The sequence below is a fragment of the Cricetulus griseus genome, chromosome 6 (assembly GCF_003668045.3).
Source record: "Cricetulus griseus strain 17A/GY chromosome 6, alternate assembly CriGri-PICRH-1.0, whole genome shotgun sequence".
NCBI classification, from domain to species: Eukaryota; Metazoa; Chordata; class Mammalia; order Rodentia; family Cricetidae; genus Cricetulus; species Cricetulus griseus.
Window position 1 is genome coordinate 155,017,016 of NC_048599.1, and position 23,853 is coordinate 155,040,868.

The following is a 23,853-nucleotide window of genomic DNA, read 5'->3' on the forward strand; positions in this document are numbered from 1 at the left end:
ATTAATATTTTTCTTTTTCCAAAGCTATCCAGGATCTGTTCCCATACATGGAAGCGAGAAGCCTTATAACTCTATACATAATATCTGGACAGTCAATTTTATGTACCTCTGAGTAAAAGATCATACCTTATGTTTTGACTAGGGTATGTGTGTTATATGTAAGCTTATGCCCCAAATAGCTTTGATCTGTTTTTTAGACAGGGTGTCCTGGAACTTACTATGTAGACCAGGCTGGCCTTGAATTCACCGGCCTCTGCCTTCCCTGCCTCTGAGTGCTGAGATCAAAGGTATGTGCTACTGTGCCTGGCTCTAAAATAGTTTTGAATACAAAACCATTCAGTGTCTTCAGAAAAAAAAATGTGTCTTTTGGAGTTAAAATATAACATTTTCATTATTGCTTTTCCTTTTAATGAAGAAAGCTATTGACTAGAACTGCATAGTAATGTTTCATTAACATTTGTTGTTAATGTTAAAAGACATTTAGTGACAGTTTATATATACTTTTTTGTTTTTTTGAGTCAGGGCCTCATGTAGCCCATGGTTTGAACTCTTGGAAGCTAAGGATGACTTAACTCCTGATCCTCTTGATTCCCCTTCCTGGTGCTAAGATTACAAATGTAACCCACAACATCCTCTTTGAAAGTCAATGTTTTAAAAGCCATTATTTGTTACTACAATTTTTGTGGTATTTTTGAAAAAATTAAGTCTAAATGTTGAATTAAAAATATAGCCTTGTGGTAGTTTGAATGTCATTGTCCCCTATATTCTCATAGGGAGTGGCTCCATTGGGAGGTGTGGCTTTGTTGGAGGAAGTGCGTCACTGTGGCAGTGGGCTTTGAGGTCTCGTATGCTCAAGCCATGCCGAGTATCTCAGTCCCCTTCCTGTTGCCTGGAGATCAAGATGTAGCTCCTTTTCCACTCTCAACTCCTTCTCCATCACCACGTCTGCCTGCCTGCATGCCACCACGCTTCCTACTATGATGACAATGGACTAAACCTCTGAAACTGTAAGCCACCCCAATTAAATATTTTCCTTTATAGGAGTTGCAGTGGTCATGGTGTCTCTTCACAGCAATAGAAACCTTAAGACAAAACTTTTGTAAACATGAAACTAGGAATGATTTCTTATTTTTAAATTTGGAAATAAAATTTTACTAGCCTAGGGATGAAATTTAATTTTCTTAGTTTATTTTGATCTTTAAACTTTTTTATTTTATGAGACACGATTTCTCTGTATGTAGTCTTGGCTGTCCTGGAGCTCACTTGTAGACCAGTCTGGCCTCAAATCACACAGATCCACCTGCCTCTGCCTCCTGAGTACTGAGATTAAAGGTGTACACCACCACCACCTGGCAATTTTTGGACTATTTTTTTTTTTTTGAGACAGGGTTTCTCGTAGCTTTGGAGCCTGTCCTGGAACTAGCTCTTGTAGATCAGGCTGGCCTCGAACTCACAAAGATCCGCCTGCCTCTGACTCCTGAGTGCTGGGATTAAAGGCGTGCACCGCGGCTGCCACCACCACCCAGCTTCTTTGGACCATTTTTTTCCTTTTTTTTTATTAGAAAGAAAATTATTTTACATGTCAATCCCAGGTCCCTCTCCCTCCCCTCCTCCCCTGCCCCACCCCAACTAATGCCCTACCCATCCCATACCCTTTCTGCTCCCCAGGGAGGGTGAGGCCTTCCATAGGGAGTCTTGAGAGTCTGTCACATTCTTTGGGATAGTGCCTAGGCCAACCCCCTTGTGTCTAGGCTCAGGGAGTATCCCTCCATGTGGGATGGGCTCCCAAAGTCCATTCCTATGCTAGGGATAAGTACTGATGCACTACAAGAGGCCCCATAGATTTTCTTTGGACTATTTTTAAAATTATAAATCAATAATTGGATTTCAAGACATAGAAACTTTATATAATATTTATTAATTTTGTTATTTTGAATTCATTGTATGGATGTTAGACTTCTCCCAGCAGTACTTGTGGAAAATATTGTTCGAAGTAAAGATTGTATATGTTCATTTAAAATTATGTTAAAATCAGGAAGATGCATATTTGTTATAATTTCATTTCTGATTTTTGCATGTGTTTATATATGTTGAATGCATGTGGGTGCATAATGTGGTGTATTGTGGAAGCAGAGGTTGCTGTGTTCTTCAATGATTCTCCTCATTATTTGAAGAGGCAGGGTCACTTGCTGATCCCAGAGTTCATCAGTTCAACTAGTCTTGCAAGCTAGCTTGCTCCTGAGGTGCCCTGTCTCCACCTCTAGCGTGCTGGGATGATAGGTGGGCCTCTACTCATGTCTGGCTTTTATGTGGGTACTGGTGATCTGAGCTCTGGTCCTCAGGCTTCCCACTGTGAGCCATCTCCTCAGACCATCCTTTTCTTTCCTTTTCAGCACTGTTGGGAACGGAACCCAGGGCCTTGCCTATGCTAGGTGAGCATTCTGCCATGAAGCTTTGCCCATAGCTCCATGTAAGGAAAAAGACAAACTGGACAACATTGAAAGAATATAGTTGGCAAACCACCAAGTATAGAGCAGAAGGGTCTGAGTGGACTCCATATGTGGGAGTCTGTCTCCAGAATTCCTAAAGGCAGTTATCCAGCCCCTGCAGGGTCCTTCCTGGCAGTGCAGAAGCACTATCTGGGCTTGCTTCTCTGCAACTCAAAGTTACCACAGAGAGTAGAGAACAGGGATCCCTGGCTTCCATGTCCCGGACAGAGATCCCATGTTACCCTGGTGAACAATTCACCTTATTGTCAGTTCTGGTTACTTTTAGCCTGAAGCAAAGGTAAGCAGGGCAATTGCTGTTCATTGCTGTTAGTTACTGCTTAGCAGACAGTAACCACCTAAGAAGGTGTGGAGGCAGCAAGCCCACAGGGTAGGAACATGGCCATAATTCCAAGAAGGGAGGGGTAAGAGTTGACTTTTTCCCCGTGCCAGTGAGAGCACCACCAAGGTACTAGTACTCTAAACTCCCAAATGCTCCAGTGGCAGCCAAGGCCCCAGGTCAGTGGAGGCCAGGACCCAGAACACAGTATGTTCTGGGAACACTGGTGCTGAGGTAGGTGGGCCAGTTTCACAGGGGAGACAAACACTGTAGGGTCTGGACGAACTGGAAGAGTGCCCTCATGTCTTACAGGGTCTTTGCAAATGTGATTCTAGAGGCCCACCTGGACGGAGGGTGTCCCACTTCCAATGACAGATGTGAAGACAAACAGGGAGAAAAGAGACTGACACAGAGGACAAGTGAAGGGGGCAGGCTAGAGGATGCAGCCAGGAATCCAGGATGCCTGGGGCCACCCCAAGCTGGGAGAGGCAGGAAACAGCCTTCCTTAATCTGCCAAGGAAGCAGGGAAACGAAGGAACTATGTCCTAGCTGCTGCTGTCACTGCCAAGCTCTAGTTCAGAGCTCTGGCCTCTTGTGGTGTACAGGCCATCGCCGAGGGGGCCAGCAGGCTGCGGCGGCGGCGGGGTTCCGGGGTTGCGGTGTCTGGGCTCTGTTGGGCAGGCTGCGGGGTTCCGGGGTTCAGGATTCCCTGTCTGGACTCTAGGAGTTCCCCTGTATGAATCTGTAGGCCAGGGTAACGGGTACCAAGGTTCAGGTTTTCCAGGCTCTGTAGGGCAGGCGGCCCATCCCGTCCCGTCCCGCCCGCTCTCGCCCCGCCCCCGCCCGCTCTCCGCCCCGCCTCCGCCACGCCCCCGCTCTCCGCCCCGCCACGCCACGCCCCGCTCTCCGCCCCCTCCGCTCCAGAGTCCAGGAACGCCGGCGGTGCCGCCGCTGTTGCAGCAGCCTGTTGGCCCGCTCTGCAGCGGTGCTCTAGGGTGGGCTTGCCCCTTGTAATTTCTAGAAAATCTGTGGACGGAGCAGACAGATTTGGTGTTGGTGAGTAAGACGGAAAAAATCTCTCTCTCTCTCTCTCTCTTAGTTTTTCGAGACAGGTTTTCTCTGTGTGACACTCCTGGCTGTGTTGGAACTCTCTCTGCCTCCCGAGTGCTGGGATTAAAGCGCCGCCACCGCCCGGCGAAAAGTCTCTTCTTAAAAATCTTTGTATAACTTCGAGACTCTGGTGGGAGCAGATCCAGGGGAAGGCAGATCTGGTCTTCCGAGTTGGGGTCCACCATCTTGTGTACTTGTCACGAGCTTCAGAGGCTACAGAGATTAGACCGGGGGGGGGGGGGAGGGGGGCGGGGCCGGATGGCGGGCGACGACGACAGAGGGACAGAGTGGGATGGAAGAGAGGGACCCGATCTAAGGGAAAGAGGACAGAAGGAGAAGGATTGTCTAAGAGTTGAGTTGGGAGAAGCGGGGCCCCAGGCTGGAAGGAGAGCTGTGATAGCACAAAATGAAGTTACCGCTTCTTATCAGACTGGGCATCTGGCTGAGGCGCTGTCTGGATGGTGGGGGAATGTTAGTTTGTTGAAGAATGTCTTAGAATGACTTTTTTTAAAATTTTTTCTGGGACTGCCTGTCTGCGCCAAATATGTGAGTGACAGGCTCAAACTTCTGATGCTCTGATCTTGTTTCCTTTAAAAAATTTTTTTAGGCAGGGTCTCATGTATCCCAGGCTGACTTGGAGCTAGAGCTCCTTGCTATTCCTCTTGCTCGGGGCTAACATTGGAGGCTTGCCTGGTGCTGGGAACCTGCCCCCTAAGCAAACACTGCCAACAGAGGCTTAGTCATCTTCAAAGACTGCACTTTGTAGAGAAGGCATGGGACTATGACATCCCATCTTTTCCTAAAAGCCTGAAGTTAATAATTGATTAAACACCTTCAAAGCCCCTGCCACACATATAGCTGAGGCACTTGGCTGAGGAGCCTGGATGTTCCTTGTCTTTCTGCTTAAGAAACACATTGACTATTCTGAACTTGTTTTCTGCAACACACTTCCAGGACCCAGGATTGCTGGCCGTGTGTGCCCCACCATGCTCTGAGGGGACCACCTCTGCTTCACTGCTCAACTGGTGAAATTGCATGTCCTGCTGCTCATGACAAGATGACTTCACAGAGTTGCCAGAGGGGTCCAGAGAGTGCACACATGCCCCACAAGGGGCCATGCCATACCATTCTCTGCAGTCCTGGCTCTTCACTGTGTGGCAGCAGCCTAGGACCACCCAAGAAACCTGGAGGGCACAGCAATCCAGCCAAGTCCAGCACTGTGGTCTCATCATGGGTTGCAGGGTGCCAGGCTGGCTTGCTGGGGTTGCTGTTGTTACTTCTGTGGTGCATGTCCATGGCAGGTAGGATGTGGATGGAATGGGAAGGAACAGGGAAGCTGCTCTAGCTCCTGCCATCCCTGGTGGGCTCCGATGGGGGTCTCACCGTGGTTGTGGCCTGCCATCCCTTACCTTGCCTCTTGTCATACATAGTACAGATATACATACCCTGCAAGCACTCTTGCCATAGTGCGGATACACAGACTGATGGCTCACACATGCTGTGAAGACCTGACTGTGCGCTCTTCCTGGGCTGCATCCCTCTCGGGGATGCCTTGCTACTTCACCCACGATGGGGAAACTGGGCAAGGTTGGAGAAAAATTACCTTTGGGCATCCAGACATCTTTACCAAAGTTTCGCAGAGGCGGGGAGGGACAGTTTTCATCTCATGGTGATGTTCTAAAGGTAGCTCGAGAATCTAGGAAAAGGGCCTGGCTAGTTTAGCTCTGGGATAACTTCCTGTTCCGTCATTATAGCAGCTTACACACTTGCCAATGGCTCTAATCCCATTCAGAGGGCTGCAACCTCATGCCATAATCATCTCCCCAAGTCCCAGTGGGGGTTCAGCCTCAACGTATAAATTTGGGGAGGATGAAGCATTCTGCACTCAGCACACCACCAAACATGTTAACTGAAAATATAGCACCTTTGTACACCCAAATGGTCCTACAGCCCCGAGGTGACTCCTATCAGACTTTGTGGAAATTGATCAGTTGGGACTGCTGAGATGATTCATCAGATTAAGCCTCATGAATTGAGTTTGCTGTCTAGAGCCCACATGGTTTAAGGAGAGAACGTACTTCTGCAGTATTCTCTGACATCTATATAGACACCACACACACACACACACACACACACACACACACACACACACACACCACTAACACACATACTCAATAAATATAATTTTTAGTTAAAAATTTAATTATCTGGTTCTAAAATGCACATGGACCCCTGATAGCCAAAACAAACTTGTAAAAGAAAGGATAGGGCTGGGGGAAATCTATCTGGATTAACAAGGGCCCTTAGGTAAGAGCTGTTCTGAGTTATTCAAGGGGCTGTTCATTGATCCCAGTCAGTGCCTGGGTACCAAGAGCCTCCTGTAACTGAGTTCTTTTATTGCCATAGGTGGGCTGGAAGTGAAGACCGCAGAGGAGACACAGATAGTATTCCTACATGCCAATGTCACTGTACCCTGTGAAATCCCTGGTTCACCCCACCTGGACATCAAGACTGTGGGAATCATCTGGTCTTTTAAGAATGTGTGGAATGAATCCGAGGTCCCAATATATGAGCTTTATGGAAATCACCTAAAGGTGTTACGACCTGGAGCCAATGTGTCACTGTTGGGGCTAGAGCGTGGAGATGCCTCGCTCCATCTGCCTAGGATCAAGCTCAGTGAAGCAGGGGAATACCGATGCAAGCTGGTGGTCACCCCAGAACATGCAGAGGGGATGACCAGGGTAGACGTTGTGGGTGAGTCCTTGTGCTTGCGATGGTGCCGGGTCTAGTGGTGGACATGTGGATGGCCAAGCAGAGCCGAGGGCTGTGGTTTTCAGTTCTGTCCTTTGCAACCCATGCTGGTGGGCAAATGCTAAAGAGGATGAGGCAGGAGGACCTTGGATTTAAAGGCATCTGGGATTACACATTCTGTGTGGAGATGTATGAAGCTTGATTGTAAAGTGTTTGCCAGGCTCTGGCTCCAACCCCCACTCCTGCTCAAACTAAACAAAGGCAAAACAGTTTGACAACCTTTAGGAACTTACCATTCACTCTGAACTTCAGCATCCTTTTCTGTCCTCATAGGTAAAGATAATCTCCCTAAGAGTTATAGGAAGAGTCGGTAAGCAGCCTGCTCTAGTGGCAGCCTTGGTAATTCTGTACTTCACCTGTGGCGTGAACCGTCCATCTGCACTTAAGAGGTGCCTCGGGAAGGTGGCTGGGAGAGGAGTTCGGTGCCTGGCTGGGCTCCATGATCTCAACTCAGATTCAGCTTTGCTACTTCCAACCTGAGAGACTGGACCAAACACTGACTATCTTTGGAGTGAAATTTTCCCATGAGTCAAATGGGACAGGGCCTCAGTAAATTGCTGAAAGGTGGCTTGAGCAGTAGAAGAATTGTTCTGCTACTCAGATCAACCTTGTCACAGTGCATGTCTGTGACCGCTTCTGCCTTCAACCCCACTGCATTCACCTGCAGTTACTTAGGTCAGTGTCATTAACTGCTTCCTGATGTCAGGGTGTTGTGCATTTTGGTATTTAGTTAGACTCATTGGCACAGTGTGTTTGCTTGTTTGCTTTGAGATGGTTTCATATATCCCAGGAGGTTGGTTCTGAACTTGCTATATATTTTGGATAAAAGTCGTTTATTGCATGCTTTTCACAAAGTGTGTTCATTTTACTTTGCCAACTTCTACACAGAAGTGTTGAGTTTTTAGTAATCCTAACTTGCTATTTTTTTTCCTTCAGAGTTTATGACCTGACATTATTTCCTTGTTTGGCTTTTTGGAAAGTGGTTTCAGGTAGCCTAGGCTGGCCAGGAGTTGCTGTGTAGCTGCAGATGGCCTTGCATTCTGATCCTCGTGCCTCCGTCTCCTGAGAGCTGGTATTGCACTTTGTGCCTCCACACCATGCCTTATTTGTCTTCTCAGTTATTGCTATCACAGCAGCATTCCTTAAGGATGCTTCCTGGAAGGTGCTTTCGTGCCTCTGAATAGATCCAGGGTGACTGCACCTTCCTACAGCATCTCTTTAACCAGGACAGGTCATTCCCAAGGCAAACATGCTGAGGATCAGTAGTGTTCACTACAGGCATGCTCCAGTGCTTTTTTATAATCTGAAAAATGTCTGACAATAGCTTCAAAAACTCTACTTGACAAAATTGCTTTGTAAATGAGGGTCACAGCACTACCACCAGCATACCCAGAACATTTGATTAAACAGTCTTAACCTGTTCACTCACCCACCCTGAGCGCTTGCCAGGGGTCAAACATGCCAATAAGATCTTCTCGGTCTATCTCCAGGGAGCTCCCAGTCTGGTGTGGTAAACTCGGGGGGGGGGGGGTCCCCCAAGCTCATTGCTGAGTTAGAAGCTGTGGTGTGAAGAAAGAAACAGGTGGTTTGCTCTAGCCAGATTGTGGTTCTTATTTTTCCCCAGTTTTTAATTTAAATTAGAAACAAGATTGTTTTACATGTCAATCCCAGTTCCCTCTCTCTCCCTTTCTCCCCTGCCCCCCACTAACACCCTGCCCATCCCATATCCTTTCTGCTCCCCAGGGAGGGTGAGGCCTTCCATGGGGGGCGTCTTCAGAGTCTGTCATATCCTTTGGGATATGGCCTAGGCCCTCCCCCTTGTGTCTAGGGTTAGGAAGTATCCCTCTATGTGGAATGGGCCCCACTACCAGAGGCCCCATAGATTTCCATAGATTTCACAGACACCCTTGTTCATGGGGTCTGGATCAGTCTTATGCTGGTTTCCCAGCTATCAGTCTGGGGACCAAGAGCTCCCCCTTGTTCAGGTCAGCTGTTTCTGTGGGTTTCTCCAGCCTGGTCTTGACCCCTTTGCTCATCACTCCTTCTTCTCTGCACCTGGATTCCAGTTCAGCTCAGTGTTTAGCTGTGGGTGTCTGCTTCTACTTTAATCAGCTGCTGGATGAAGGTTCTAGGATGAAATATAATTTAGTCATCAATCTCATTATCAGGGGAGGGCATTTAAGGTAGCCTCTCCACTGTTGCTTAGATTGTTAGTTGGTGTCATCTTTGTAGATCTCCAGACATTTCCCTAGTGTCTGATTTCTCTTTAAATCTATAATGGCTCCCTCTCTTATGGTATCTCTTACCTTGCTCTCCTCTATTCTTCCCCCGACTCAACCTTCCTTCTCTCATATGTCCTCCTCACCCCTCCTCTTCTCCCCTTCTCATTCTCCTGGTTCCCTGTCTGCTCCCCCCATGCTCCCAATTTGCTCAGGAGATCTTGTCCCTTTCCCCTTTTGGCGGGGGGTGGGGGGGACACCATGTATGTCTCTCTTAGGGTCCTCCTTGTTTCCCAGCTTCTCTGTTGGTGTGGATTGTAGGCTGGTAATCCTTTGCTCTATGTCTAAAATCCATATATGAGTGAGTACATACCATGTTTGTCTTTTTGTGACTGGGTTACCTCACTCAGAGTGGTTTCTTGCCTGTGAATTTCAAGATTCCATTGTTTTTTTTTTTTTTTTTTTTTTCTGCTGAGCAGTACTCCATTGTGTAAATGTACCACATTTTCTCTATCCATTCTCCAGTTGAGGGGCATCTAGGTTGCTTCCAAGTTTTGGCTATTACAAATAATGCTGCTATGAACATCATTGAACAGATGTCCTTGTTGTATGAATGTGCTTCTTTTGGGTATATGCCTAAGAGTGGAATTGCTGGGTCTTGTGGTAGACTGTTTTCCATTTTCCTGAGGCATCGCCATACTGATTTCCAAAGTATGAATTGGCACTCCCACCAGCAATGGAGGAGTGTTCCCCTTTCTCCATATCCTCTCCAGCATAAACTGTCTTTGGTGTTTTTGATTTTAGCCATTCTGACAGGAGTAAGATGGTATCTCAGAATTGTTTTGATTTTCATTTCTTTGATGTCTAAGGAGGTTGAACATTTTCTTATGTGTCTTTCAGCCATTTTAGATTCCTTTATTGAGAATTCTCTATTTAGATCTGTACCCTACTTCTTAATTGGATTATTTGGTGTTTTGGAAACTAGCTTCTTGAGTTCTTTGTAAGTTTTGGAGATCAGCCCTCTGTAGGATGTGGGGTTGGTGAATATCTTTTCCCAGTCTGTCAGCTGCTGTTTTGACTTGCTGACTGTGTCCTTTGCCTTACAGAAGCTTCTCAGTTTCAGGAGGTCCCATTTATTAATTGTCGGTCTCAGTGTCTGTGTTACTGGTGTAATGTTCAGGAAGGGGTCTCCTGTACCAATTCATTCAAGGGTCTCCTGTACCAATTCAATTATTCTCTTCTAATAAGTTCAGTGTGGCTGGATTTATGTTGAGGTCTTTCATCCATTGAGACTTTAGTTTTGTGCATGGTAATAGGCATGGATCTATCTGCAGTCTTCTACATGGCAGCATCCAGTTATGCCAGCACCATTTGTTGAAATGCTTTCTTTATTCCATTGTATAACTTTAGCTTCTTTGTCAGAAATCAGGTGTTTGTAGGTATGTGAGTTATTATCAGATTTTTCAATTTGATTCCATTGCTCTACCTGTCTATTTTTGTGCCAATACCAAGCTGTTTTCATTACTATAGTTCCATGTATAGCTTGGAATCAGGAATGTTGATGCCTCCGGAAGTTCCTTTATTGTACAGGGTTGTTTTGGCTACCTGGGCCTTTTGTTTCTTCATACAAAGTTGAATATTGTTCTTTCAAGATCTGTGAAGAATTGTGTGGGATGTTGATGGGGATTGCATTCAATCTATAGATTGCTTTTGGCAAGATTTCCATTTTTACTATGTTGATCCTACCTATCCAAGAGCATGGGAGATCTTTCCATTTTCTGGTATCTTCTTTAATTTCTTTCTTTAAAGACTCAAAGTTCTTGCTATACAGGTCTTTCACTTGTTTGGTTAGTGTTACCCCCAGGATATTTTATATTGTTTGTGGCTATTGTAAAGGGTGATGTTTCTCTGATTTCTTTCTCAGCTCATTTTTCATCTGTATATAGTAAGGCTACTGTTTTTTTTAGTTGATCTTGTATCCTGCCACTTAGGAGCTCCCTGGTAGAGTTTTTTTGAGTGACTTATGTAAACTATCGTATCATCTGTAAATAGTGAGAGTTTGACTTCTTCTTTTCCAATTTATATCTCCTTGATCTCCTTTTGTTGTCTTATTGCTGTAGCTAGAACTTCAAGTACAATATTGAAGAGATATGGAGAGAGTGGACAGCCTTGTCTTGTTCCTGATTTTAGAGGAATCATGTTGAGTTTCTCTCCATTTAGTTTGATGTCAGCTGTTGTTTTACTGTATATTGTTTTTTATTATGTTTAGGTATGTTCCTGTTATCCCTGATCTCTCCAGGACCTTTATCATGAAGGGATGTTGGATTTTGTCAAGGGTTTTTTCAGCATCTAGTGAGATGATCATTTTTCTTTTGTAGTTTGTTTATATGGTGGATTACATTGATAGATTTTTGTATGTTGAATGAACCCTGCATCCCTGGGATGATGCCTGCTTGATCATGGTGGATGATTTTTCTGATATGTTCTTGGATTCAGTTTGCCAGTATTTTACTGAGTATTTTTGAGTCAATGTATTTTACTGAGTATTATGAGTCAATGTTCATGAGGGATATTGATCTGTAGTTCTCTTTCTTAGTTGTGTCTTTGTGTGGTTTGGGTACCAAGGTAATTGTAGCCTTGTAAAAAAAAGTTTGGCAATGAACCTTCTGCTTCTATTGTGTGGAACAATTTGAGGAGTATTGGTATTAGCTCTTCTTTGAATTTCTGGTAGAATTCTGCACTGAAGCCATCTGGCCCTGGGATTTTTTTGGTTGGGAGACTTTTGATGACTGCTTCTATTTCCTAAGGGGATATAGGTCTTTTTAAGTTGCTTATCTGTTCTTACTTCAATTTTGGTAAGTGATATCTGTACAGAAAATTGTCCATTTCCTTTAGATTTTTGTATTTCGTGGAGTACAGGTTTTCAAAGTATGACCTGAAAATTCTCTGGATTTCCTCTGTGTCTGTCTTTATATCCCCCCTTTCATTTCTGATTTTGTTAATTTGCATGTTCTGTCTCTGCCTTTTGGTTAGTTTGGATAAAGGTTTGTCTATCGTGTTGATTTTCTTGAAGAACCAACTCTTTGTTACATTGATTCTTTGAATTGTTTTCTTTGTTTCAACTTTATTGATTTCTGCCTTCAGTTTGGTTATTTTCTGGAGTCTACTCCTCTGGGGTGAATTTGCTTCTATTTGTTCTAGAGCTTTCAGTTGTACTGTAAATTCTCTGGTGTGACTATTCTCAAGTTTCTTCATGTGGGCACTTAGAGCTATGAACTTTCCTCTTAGCACTGCTTTCAAAGTGTCACATAAGTTTGGGTATGTTGTGTCTTCATTTTCATTGAATTCTAGGAAGTCTTTTTTTCTTTCTTTATTTCTTCCTTGACCTAGGAATGGTGCAATTGCACATTATTCAATTTCCATGAGTTGGTAGGTTTTCTGCAATTTGTATTGTTGAATTTTAACTTTAAAGCATGGTGGTCTGATAAGGTAAGACATAGGGGGTTATTCCAATTTTTTGTGTCTGTGTAGGTTTGCTATGTTACCAAGTATGTGGTTGATTTTAGAGAAGGTGATGCTGAGAAGAAGGTATATTATTTTGTGTTTGGATGGAATGTTCTATAGATGTCTGTTAATCCCAATTGGGTCATAACTTCTGTTAGTTCCTTTGTCTCTTTGTTAAGTTTCTCTCTGGTGTCCTGTCCAGTGGTGAGAGTGGGGTGTTGAATTCTCCCATTATAACTGTATGAAGTCTTATGTGTGATTTGAGTTTTAATAATGTTTCTTTTATGAACGTGGGTGCCTTTGTATTTGGGGCATAGATGTTCAGAATTGAGACTTCTTCCTGATGGATTTTTCCTGTGGTGAATATAAAATGCCCTTCTTCATCTCTTTTGATTGATTTTAGTTTGATGTCTAATTTGTTAGATACTAGGATAGCTATACCAGCTTGTTTCTTGGGTTCATTTGATTGGAATATTTTATCCCAACCCTTTATTCTGAGGTACTGTCTGTCTTTGAAGTTGAGATGTGTTTCTTGTATGCAGCAGAAGGATGGATTCTGTCTTTGTATCCATTCTGTTAGCCTGTGTCTTTTTATAGGCGAGTTAAGACCATTAATATTGAGGGAAATTCAGGACTATTGAGTGCTTATTCTTGTTTGTTTTGGATTTGTTGTTGTTGTTGGTATTGTGTGTGGATTTACCCTGCTTTTTCTTTTGGCTTTTGGCAAAGTGGGATTATCTATTGCCTATGTTTTTGTGAATGTAGTTAACTTTCCTAGGTTGGAGTTTTCCTTCCAGTACTGTCTGTAGGGCTGGATTAGTGCCTATGTATTGTTTAAATCTGGTTTTTATCGTGGAGTATCTTGTTTTCTCCATCTATAATGATTGAAAGCTTTTCTGGGTATAGTAGTCTGGGCTTGCATCCATAGTCTCTTACTATTGGTAGAATATCTATCCAGGACCTTCTGGATTTCATAGTTTCCACGGAGAATTCAGGTATAATTCTGATAGGTTTGCCATTATATATTACTTGGCCTTTTTCCTTTGAGGCTCTTAATATTCTTTCCTTATTCTGTATGTTTGGTGTTTTAATTATTATGTGATGAGTGGACTTTTTTGTGGTCCACTCTATTTGGTGTTCTCTAGGTTTCTTGTACTTTTATTGGCATGTCTTTCTTTAGGTTGGGTAAGTTTTCTTCTATGATTTTGTTGAATTTGTTTTCTGCACCTTTGAGTTGGGTTTCTTCACCTTCTTCTATACTGTTATTCTTAGGTTTGGTCTTTTCACTGTATCCCATATTTCCTGGATATTTTGTGTTAGGGATTTGTTGGACTTAAGATTTTCTTTGTTCGATGAATCTATTTCTGCTAGTGTGTCTTCAACATCTGAGATTCTCTCTTCCATCTCTTGTATACTGTTGGTTATGCTTACACCTGTAGTTTCTGATGATTTACCCATCTTTTCTAATTCCAGCATTCCCTCAGACTCTGTTTTTCTTATTGTCTCTATTTTGGCTTTCAAACCTTGCAGTGTTTGATTTGTTTCTTGCAATTTTTGGTTTGTCTTTTCTTCCATTTCTTTGAAGGATTTTCTCATTTCCTCTCTTAGGGTCTCTATCATCTTCACGAAGTTGCTTTTAAGGTCATTCTCTTCTGCATCATCTGTGTTGGGATATTCAGGTCTTGCTGGAATGGAGTCCCTAGACTCTGCTGGTGTCATATTGGTTTTTCTGTTGTTGAATGTGTTCTTATATTGTCGTCTTCCTACCTCTTCTTCCAGTGGGTGCAGGTGGTGTCTCTTCCTCTCCTGGTGTGTATGGGTCCCAGTTTCTTTTCCAGTGGGTGCAGACGGGTCTGAGGCACTCGCTCTCCAGGTGGGTGGGAGCTGGACTAGCACAGCAATGTAAGCAGACTCAGGGTTGCCTGATCCTCAGGGGCCAAGTCGACCTGCCTTGCAGACCCCAGGACAGGAGTTCCCAGAGTGGGCAGGCCTAAGTTGGGTCCAATGCAGGGCCGAAGTTCACCTTTGCCCCGAGTGGGGGTGGGAGTAGCCCAGCGATCTCAGCAGACTCCAAATTGTGGTTCTTTTCTCTGGCAGCTGACCCGGCCATAGAATTTTTTGTGATACCAGCTACAGAGAGAATTGGTGAACGGCTCATATGCAAGCTAGATGGATTCTACCCAGAAGCCTTTGACATAAAGTGGGAGAGACACAGCCTGAAGGACTCCCATTTCCAAGTGATTACTGAGGGTGTAATCACTGGCCCCACTGTGAGGAATGATGATGGCACCTTCAGTGTTACCAGCTCCTTGGCCCTGAAACCAGCTCCGGGAGACCATGGGATTATCTACTACTGTGTGGTGTCACACAGATCCTTGCTTGTCCCCAAGAAGCTTAATGTTATACTGCCTAAGAAAGGTGAGCATCCTCCTGCTCTCCCCACTTGAGGACATGTGACAGGAAGCTTGGGATTTTGAGAGGTCTAGGATCTTTGCTGGGGAAGAAGAGGAAATTTGGGGTTGAAGGAGAACAAGTAAGGGTCTAGTTCAGCTCAGACCCCAGAGCAGCAGTCCAGATTTGGGTCCAGAGTCAGCTGCAGGGGGAATAGAGCCATCAGGGCTGTTTGTCAGCTCAGAACAGCCTAAGGGTCTGGATGGTCCTGTGACAGGGAGTGGGCAGCTGGCCAGCTCCTTGGAGACCGGGCCAGCATCATCCTCTGAGAATAAGAGACTGTCGGGGGCCAGGGGCCAGCAGTGCCAGCACCCTTTCTTGTCAGGTTATAGGTCCCCCTCGGATGCTGTTAGATGTTTAAATCCAATCGGTAGTCTATGGGCAGTGTGTCGAGATAAGGAGGCCACAGAGGATGGTCGTGATGACGGCTACAGCTTCGTACAGAAGTACTGTACTTCTAGGCTAGCACACCCACTGCAGTTATGCTCCTCCTAGTAGGGTGGGGTGTCTGAGCCTGTATCCTGGGCTGCCCCGATTGTGGCTCCAGTGTTTAGTGGGGATGACTCTGCTGATCAAACACTGAACCGAGAGGAATAAAGAAGGCAAGGACTGAATAGGGCTGTGTGTGTGTGTGTGTGTGTGTGTGTGTGTGAGAGAGAGAGAGAGAGAGTGCGTGAGTGTGTGTAGTGTGTGAGTGTGTGTAGTGTGTGAGTGTGTGTGTGCGTGTGTGCGTGTGCAGTGTGAGTGCGTGTGTGTGTGTGTGTGTGTGTGTGTCTGTGAGTACGTGCGTGTGTCTGTGTGTGAGTGTGTGTGTGCGCATTTAACTTAAATATGCTGTGTGTATCTAATATGCACTTTTGTTTGGGTGGATGTGATGTTATATGATGTAGCCTAGAACCTTGTGTGTGATGTGTTGTCTTTGATATTACTTAGACCATATTTTATCTCTCACATACTCCTTCCTTTTCTCCATCCCCTCTTTCTTTCTTTCCTCCAGCCCTCCTCCTTTGTTTCTTTTACAAGTTTGTATGTGTATATGTGGGGGCATGCACAATGGTGCATGTGTGGACCTCAGAGAACAACTTTATGAAGTCTGTCTCCTCCTTAAGTGGGCAGTAGTGACCCGGCTCAATCACCTTAACTCACCGAGTCCTCTCGCAGACCCTCCTTTCTCTAGACACAGGCTGTAACGTGGCCGTCTGGCCTCGAATTTGCTGTGTAGTCTACGATGATCTTGAGCTGTTGATCTTCCCACTTCTACTTCCAGAAGCTTAGAATTATAGGCACATATCAATCACTATGCCCAGCTTCATGCAGTGCTGGGCCTTGAACCCAGGGCTCGGTGCATGCCAGACAGGTGCTCCATAGTGGAGCTACATCTCTACTCCCTTCCTTTCCTTATTTTATTTTAAGACAAAGTTTCAATTTTCAGCCCAACTGACTTGAACTCATGAACCCCTTCAGGCTGGGCTTCCAAGCATGCTGCGTTAAATACTCAGATGTCTGAGGGTGTGTGTGATAGGAATGCTGATGCTAACACATGGCAGAGGCCTGGTGGTGGCTCTGTGATGAGAACTGACATCAGCCACACAAATTTTAGCACCAGTCCTGTGTAGTCTTTGACCTAGTAAGCTTTTTCTTTGTGTTTATATTTGCTACTTATTCCTGTTGCCATCATAAAATACTCCGACAAAGGCAACTCAATGAAGAAAGGGCTTATTCTTGGCTTACCATTCAAGGGTAAGTCCATTAAGGCAGAGAAATGATGGCTCCAGGTACCTGAGGCAGGTGGCCACAGTTTGTGTGAAGTCAGGACACAGAAGACGCTGAGTGCTCAGCTTGCTTTCTTCTTGCTTAGTCCAGGACCCCAACGAATTGAACAGTGTCGGCCACAGTTAACCTAATATAGACAGTCCTTCAGGCTGTGCACAGAGGATTGCCTGCTGGGTGATTCTCAGTCCTGTCCAGTTGACAGTATTAACCATCCCAATACCCAATTTCTCTTTCTTTCCAGGATCTGTGGAGATATATGTTACCATTGTTAGTCCCTGTGTTCTGCTGGTTTTAGTACTCATTTTAGCAGCAGTTTATTGCCTCTGGACATGGTAAGAGCCTGCAAGACAAAGCACAGGTCAGTATCAAGAACTTAGCTTCAGGTGTTTGTGATCACAGTCACCAGACAGTGTTAGGGTGTTCTGGGGATGGGTGCTGGGGTGTTCTGTATTGTTTCTGATATTGCTTTAGGAAGAGTTTTTCCATCTGGTCCCTCCGTGACTCTGTGGAGAAGGGCCATGGAGCTGCTGCCTGTCCATGGGGTACGGCTTTCACTGTGCGTTGCATCTGACCTTATTAGTTGAGACCATGAACTGTGAGTGGACTATAGTGTTCTGCCACACACAGAATCCTCAGTGGAGGGAGTCAGGTCCCTCATTGCTCATATTTTGTTAACACCTTAGCGGGCTAACTGACCACAAGTTTTCAGTGGGGTGACCAAGAATTTCTAACTTCCTGCTAGATCTTTCTAAATTAAATTTCTGATTATTACCCAGCCAATTGAAGAGAATGGTGCAGCCGCTTCAGAGGCTCAGGATCCAGTGCAAATGTGTTGGTTAGAAGGTTCTAGGTAGTCAGGTGCATTGTCATCACTTACGGGCCTGCCAGGGCACAATCTGTGCAGGGCTAATGCTTCTCATTGTGCTACATTAGGAGAGGTGGGACAGTCAGACAACAGGATGCCGGCTGCAGCGCCTGCAGATATGCTTGGCAGCTAAGAGCACTTGATGCTCTTGTAGAGGGTCAGGGTTTCAGTTCTCAGCAGCCACATGGTGGCTCACAACCTTGAAAACATCTTCTCATCTCCACAGGGTCATGCACACACACACAGTGAAATAAACTCATGTAGGCACACACACAAACACATACAAATAATAGAGAAATAAGTCTGTTTCAAAAAGAAGGAGAAAAGAGGCTGCTGATACAAGGCAGACAAGCTGTTTTCTGGAACTTACTTTCCTGGTTGGGCCTGAGCCAATGAGAAACCTGTGCATTAGGTTTAAGGAAGTGTTTCTTGTGACACTGATTGTTGTCTTTTATTCTTACCTTTCTCTAGCTCTGATCAAGGTGCTGCTTGTCATCTTGCAGGAACCCCTAAGTGAAGAAAAGGCACAAAGCCTGAACCTTTGCAGCTATCTCTTCTGTCTTTATTTTGTCCTTCAAGTGGGCAGCTTCTTGACTTGGGGTCCAACCATTTGGTGTTCTGTTTGCTAAGAAAGCCTAAGCTGCAATTTTTAAAGATCAATTTTTAGGATTATTTTCTACATGAGATACTTAATCATGAAAACACAGTATGCCAGAACTTCCAGTGAAAACAGTCTTCGGGGGACATTTACAGCTCTAAGTGCCTATTAATATAAACAATTTAATGATACACCATAGGGCCTTGGAAAAATAAGCTCAAGCCAAACCCCAAATCTATTGTTGGAGTTAAGATTAGGGCAGAGATTAATCAAATGGAAACAAAAAAACATGTTAATGACTCCAAGGAACAAAGGGTTTGTCCTTTGTAAATCTGATCAACAAATCCTTACCCAGGTTTATGGAAGTGTTTGTGACACTGATTGCTGTCTTTTATTCTTTACTTTCTCTAGCTCTGATCAAGGTGCTGCTTGTCATCTTGGAGGAACCCTTTGGCTACCTGGCCGAAAGCAAAGCCGACCTTACTAAAGTCAGAGCCACTCAGAAGCTCAGGGAGCCACTAGGGCATTCTTTAAAAACAGATATTCCACTAAATTAGAAAATTTTAAAGTATTGGATGAATTACTCGGTGCATATGATCTACCAGAATTAAACCCAAATGAGGTAAATAATTTAAACAAATCTGTTAGGGCCAGGTGGTGGTGGTGCACACCTTTAATCCCAGTACTCTGGAGGCAGAGACAGGCAGATCTCTGTGAGTTTGAGGCCAACCTGGTCTACAGGTCTACACAGAGAAACCCTGTCTCGAAAAACAAAACAAAACAAAACAAAACAAAACAAAACGAACAAACAAAAAAACAGAAGCAAAATCCCAGATCTGTTAGGAGCAGTGAGATTGATGTGATGATGATGATGGTGGTGGTGGTGGTGGTGGTGGTGGTGATGATGACAATACAACAATGTCTCCAGACAAAGCAGTGTTGACGGGCCTTCAGTGAAGTGCTCACACCAGCTCTTCTGAAGACAGGAAAGGTCACCACCAAACTCTCTTACAAAGCCAGTATCAGTGTCATACCAAAACTAGATGAAGACACAAGAAGAAAGGAAATATTTTTTAACATTTATTATTTATTGATTTATTGCATGTGTGTGAGTTTATCCGTGGATGTGGAGGTCAGAGAAGAAAATTGCTGTGTTTTCACTAAAGTCAGGCAGGAGACAAGGATGTCTACTTTCTCTGCTCTTATTCAATATACTTCTTGGAGTCTTAGCTAGGGCAGTATGATGAGAGAAGCAAATAATTCTTTATACCTGTCTGTTTACCAATCATCTGTCTGTCTGTGTGTGTATGTGTTGGTCTATGTCTGTCTGTCTGTGTGTGTGTGTCTATCTATCTGTCTGTCTGTCTGTGATCAAGGCAAATAGAAGGAATATCAGGACCAATAAGATGGCTCAGCCTGGGCACTTGAGTTCCATTCCCAGAATACAAGTGAAGGTAGAAGGAGAGAGCCAACTTTGTATAGTTGCCCTTTGACCTCCACACACTCCCCAAGGCATGCCCTCCCATCATGCACAAACACAACAAAATAAGGAGTGTGGGGTGTAGATAGATAGGAAGGACATGCCAAGGTCTCCTTGTGCAAGTGATACGAATGAGAGACCTCAACAACTCCACCAGTAGACTGCTTATGTTGATGTTTTAAATGACCTATTTGGAAGCAAGTATTTAAAAGTGAATTTGTAAAGCTGAGTATCTGAACTTGATGTGTTATTCAAAAGTTTACAAAGCCAAGTGGCCAGTGGTTGCTCTCTTTTATATGAAATATATTGTGACCAAGGAAAGACTTGACAAGTACAGCCCTGCTATTTGAAGCTCTTATCTACCTCTGTTTGCCTTGAGATAAGTGTTTTGTTATATGTATGAGATGCATTTGCATTTCAGAGAAAGGGTCTGTTTGTGGACCTTACAGTTTTACTGGCCAAAGAGTCTTAAGTTATTCTTCACTGATAGAGAAGAGATTTCTGTGCAATGACCATGATTAGTTCTGGCTCCTTTATGTGCTAAAGGTATTTGTGTTCTGTTGTGTTACATAAGCCTTCTAAGATGCAAAGCTTGGGGGAACAGGAATTTATGTTCTCCAAACTAGAACTGAGGCAGGATAGAAAAACGGGGGAGAAAATGGAGAGAGGATGGAACCCCTGCTCTGGAGTCTGGTTGGAGCCTCTCACCAGCTTAAAAGAAAGTTTTGGTGTAATTCGTGTTTATGAATTGTGTGACAGTTGTTATCAACAGGGACATTTATGTTAGGAGTGTTAAAATAGCAATACACCAGTCCTCCGTATCCAGGGTCCCAGGCAAGGCCTCCCCCTCCCTGTGTTTTGTGAACCTCCCAAATAAGAATAGCTTTGTTTACAATGGGATGTCTAACTGCCTGTATCTCTGCAACCTAGACTTGCTGCCCTGCCAGGTGCACCTCAGGGATCACCCTTTGGAGACAGTGACTTCCAAAGCCACCATAACTCTGTGTATAATTTAGACACAGCACTGCACACCTTTAACCTACCACTGGGAGGCAGATCTCTGTGAATTTGAGGCCAGCTTGATCTACATAGTGGGTTCCAGGCCAGCCAAGGCTGCACAATGAGACAATGCCTCAAATAAGTAAGATAAATAGTAAATTCTATGTAATAATACTATAAAGCCCATGAAGGGAGGTTGTTCTCTGGGAAGCCCACAACCATGGGCCTTGATTTATTTATTTTTATTTTTTACTTTCAAGTGCCTTATTCTTGATCCTTGTGTTAAAATGTATGGTAACATCTCTTTGTAATAAACTCCAAATATCCTTTACGATGGTTTGTTTTGAAATTCTTTTCTTCAGTGAAGTCAGAATCTGAGTTTTTCTGTGGCAAAGTTAAGAATCGATCTGTACCTGAGTCAAGATCTCTGAAAGATTAAAGAGCGCATGTGGCTGCTGGTGGTAGTTCTGTGCTGTCCCCACGGCCACTGCTACAGGCATCTTTTGTTAGATTGTTTGGAACCTTGTGGGTGTATGATACTTTTGTTTCTTTGTTTCTCCTGTTTTCTGTTAGGACCCACAGGGTATATAGTAAGTATCCTGACTTATGAAAAAGCAATCCTGGAAGACAGCCACTCTGTTCCTGGGTCAAATTAGGCACTTGGCAGCCTTCCTGGGGATATCATTATGAGGGTGATTCTCCAGACATAGCAAACGTCTTTTCTAGTTAGGGTTTCTACCACTGTGAAGAAACACCATGACCAAAGCAACTCAGAGAGGAAAGGGTTTATTTGGCTTACACTTCCATATCACTGTTCATCATCAAAGGAAGTCAGGACAAGAACTCAAACAGGACAGGAACCTGGAGACAAGCTGATGCAGAGGCCATGGAGGGCTGCTGCTCACTGGCTTGCTTAGTCTGCTTCCTTATAGAACCCAGAACCACCAACCCAGGAATGGAACCACCCACCATGGACAGGGCCCTCCCCCATCAATCACTAATTAAGAAAATGCCCTACAGGCTTGCCTACAGCCTGATCTTACACAGACATTTTCTTTATTTTTATTTTAAAGGTTGTGTAAGGCCAGATAATGAGGGTGTTACAGTCCTGGTTGATCTGTTAATGATTATCAATGAGGAAGAAAAGAGCAGTGGCCTAAGAAAGATTTCCACGTTGCATTTGGTGTAACCATCCACCAGTGATGTAACCATTTAGTTAACTATCTGTTAACCACCCAGAGACGTCATTCAGACTCATCTCTCTACACCAGTCATTTTATGATTGCAATTTCTAGACCTGAGGTAACAAAATACATTTATTAAAAAAGAAGCACATTAAATTTTTATTAAAACCACAGCTACTTAACTGAAATTAAGGCGTGGGTCACTTTAGAAAGCAGTATCTGAGAACAGTATTACTATACACCAAAGGCTGATGCACCATGACCGAACACCTTTGAGGTATGCTTTTTGTGTCTTAGTCTTTAAACTTATGTTTATTTAGACAGCACGTGGTAGCATGACAACTGACGGTTTATCATAAACACAAAACTCCTGAGAGATGCTCTGAGTGATGTGTTAACTGCTAAGATTGTGGGAACCTTTCTCAAGGCCATAGTGGCATGTACACCTCTCAACACAGCAACATCTGCCATTGTCAACGACAGCTTACAGCTTCTCCAGGTTCTCGTCCCTTCCACAGATGTCAGCCACAGCATTGTGTGACTAGTGACTCAGTATGAAATAAATTCTCTCCAGCACTCCTTATGGAATCAGTCCTCTATAAATACTGCAAAATACATTGTCAACCTGGATGGCAGAGTTCCATGGCCTAAAAGGTGTAACTCCTGTCCCAGCCGTGGCTGCATGGCCAGGAAAGTGAGCACCGTGATGAGCTCCTGCATTCTTCACACCATGCTCAAGCACAAAGTCAGTGTAGTTTCCATGTGCAGCCCAGGGTTGGGGCACAGCCCTTGAGATCCCCTGGTTTCCACCCCATTGACAGTGGTCACTGGTGGCAGAGAGCCATGTCCTGTTGAGTTGGTCTGCTGCAGAATTCTGTGGAAGGTTCTCTTTCTCCACCAGCAGAGGACCAGAGGGTGAGGAAGGAGTCACAGGCTCAGGAGACATCTCATCCCAAACTGACTGGGAGTCATTACTCTGGGTTGAAGCATTATGCATGCCAAGATCTTCAGGTTGTGTTGTGCTTACTTTCATCTGTAGGGAACGCTGGAGTATTGCTTGCTGGGCCTTCTTCTGCAGGAGGTCATCGTCTTGTTTCGTTAGTTTTGTGATCTGATACCGTTTTCCCACTATCTAATCATGATCCTGGCCAAATGAATCCTGATTGATGCAAACTTTTGGACAGGTCCTTGGAGGCAGAAGAAGGCCTAGTCCTCCATAGCCCACTTCTGTAAGCCTTTGCAGGCTTTGGATGAACTAAAGACAAAGGTGTGCTTCTGCTCTGTGCCCTGGTCAGCATCTTCCACAGCCACGGGAGTTAATTTATTCCTAAAATCCAATCTGGTTACCTTGGGCCATAATAAAAAGTTGGCTCCAAGCCATAGTCATTCCTATCTCTAGCTTTGACCACATGCATATCAACTCCATCCATTTCTAACTATTTGGCTTTATTCAGCTACTTGGTTTCAGTTTGTCCTGGAGTCTGACATCTGTATTCTTCCCATTTCTCAAAAAATAGCCAATTCAGCACATTCAGTCACCAAGTTCAGCTTGCTGATTATAAGCTGCCAACTGAACTGCTGTATCAAAGGGAAAGTCTAATTTCCCACAGAGAATATCTTGTTTGAACTGAAGAACAAGTAATACCAGTTAGCTCCTCATGAAGATTATTTGGTTTCTAGGAATAAAACTTAACTCCAAGATGAAGACAATAGGATGAACCATTTTTCACTTTTTTTTTTTTTCACACTTTTTGTATCTTCCAACCAATGTGCCACTTGGGCTGAATCCATGAATCTCAGACACAAACAGTCACTTCCATGAAGACCAGGTGATGCATAATTTGATCAAACAGCTCTTTCCCTTTGGCCTTTTTTGGTGGGTCCACACTTTCCACAAGGGACACCTGCACGTGAGGTGGGCTGGGCATCCTAACTGCAGGAATGTGTGCCGCACACTGTGCCTGTCTGAGTCACTTCTCAGAATGTTTGCACACAGATGAGTGGCCAAGTGTTCTTCACAGGATGCCCAGCAT

The 23,853-nt window shown here is 44.3% G+C and overlaps 1 protein-coding gene and 1 pseudogene across 3 annotated transcripts; one reads left to right on the forward strand and one right to left on the reverse strand.

Moving 5' to 3' along the window:
* The first annotated feature begins 3,750 nt into the window (after nucleotides 1-3,750).
* On the forward strand, nucleotides 3,751-20,968 carry LOC103163672 (natural cytotoxicity triggering receptor 3 ligand 1). 3 transcript variants are annotated; one of them, XR_004770541.1, is made up of 7 exons: nucleotides 3,751-3,882; nucleotides 4,891-5,237; nucleotides 6,343-6,690; nucleotides 14,568-14,888; nucleotides 16,936-17,052; nucleotides 18,031-18,779; nucleotides 20,568-20,968. XR_004770541.1 is itself a non-coding variant. In XM_027420551.2 (6 exons), the coding sequence occupies exons 2-5, from the start codon at nucleotides 4,994-4,996 to the stop codon at nucleotides 17,028-17,030; spliced, it is 1,008 nt and encodes a 335-aa protein (XP_027276352.1). In that variant the 5' UTR covers nucleotides 3,751-3,882; nucleotides 4,891-4,993; the 3' UTR covers nucleotides 17,031-17,052; nucleotides 18,031-20,968. The 3 variants fall into 3 exon arrangements, 2 of the variants coding, with proteins under 2 accessions (XP_027276352.1, XP_027276353.1); XM_027420551.2 differs by having other exon boundaries at nucleotides 18,031-20,968; XM_027420552.2 differs by having other exon boundaries at nucleotides 18,569-20,968.
* Nucleotides 20,969-22,400: 1,432 nt separating this feature from the next.
* LOC100764986 lies at nucleotides 22,401-23,853 on the reverse strand (annotated as a pseudogene).

What these genes read in the sequence shown, in the direction of transcription:
- LOC103163672 (XM_027420551.2), top strand. Translation starts at nt 4,994, where the DNA reads ATGACTTCACAGAGTTGCCAGAGGGGTCCAGAGAGTGCACACATGCCC. An exon ending in GTGGTGCATGTCCATGGCAG is followed by an intron (nt 5,238 to 6,342) that starts GTAGGATGTGGA and finishes TTATTGCCATAG; the next exon opens with GTGGGCTGGAAGTGAAGACC. An exon ending in TGTTATACTGCCTAAGAAAG is followed by an intron (nt 14,889 to 16,935) that starts GTGAGCATCCTC and finishes CTTTCTTTCCAG; the next exon opens with GATCTGTGGAGATATATGTT.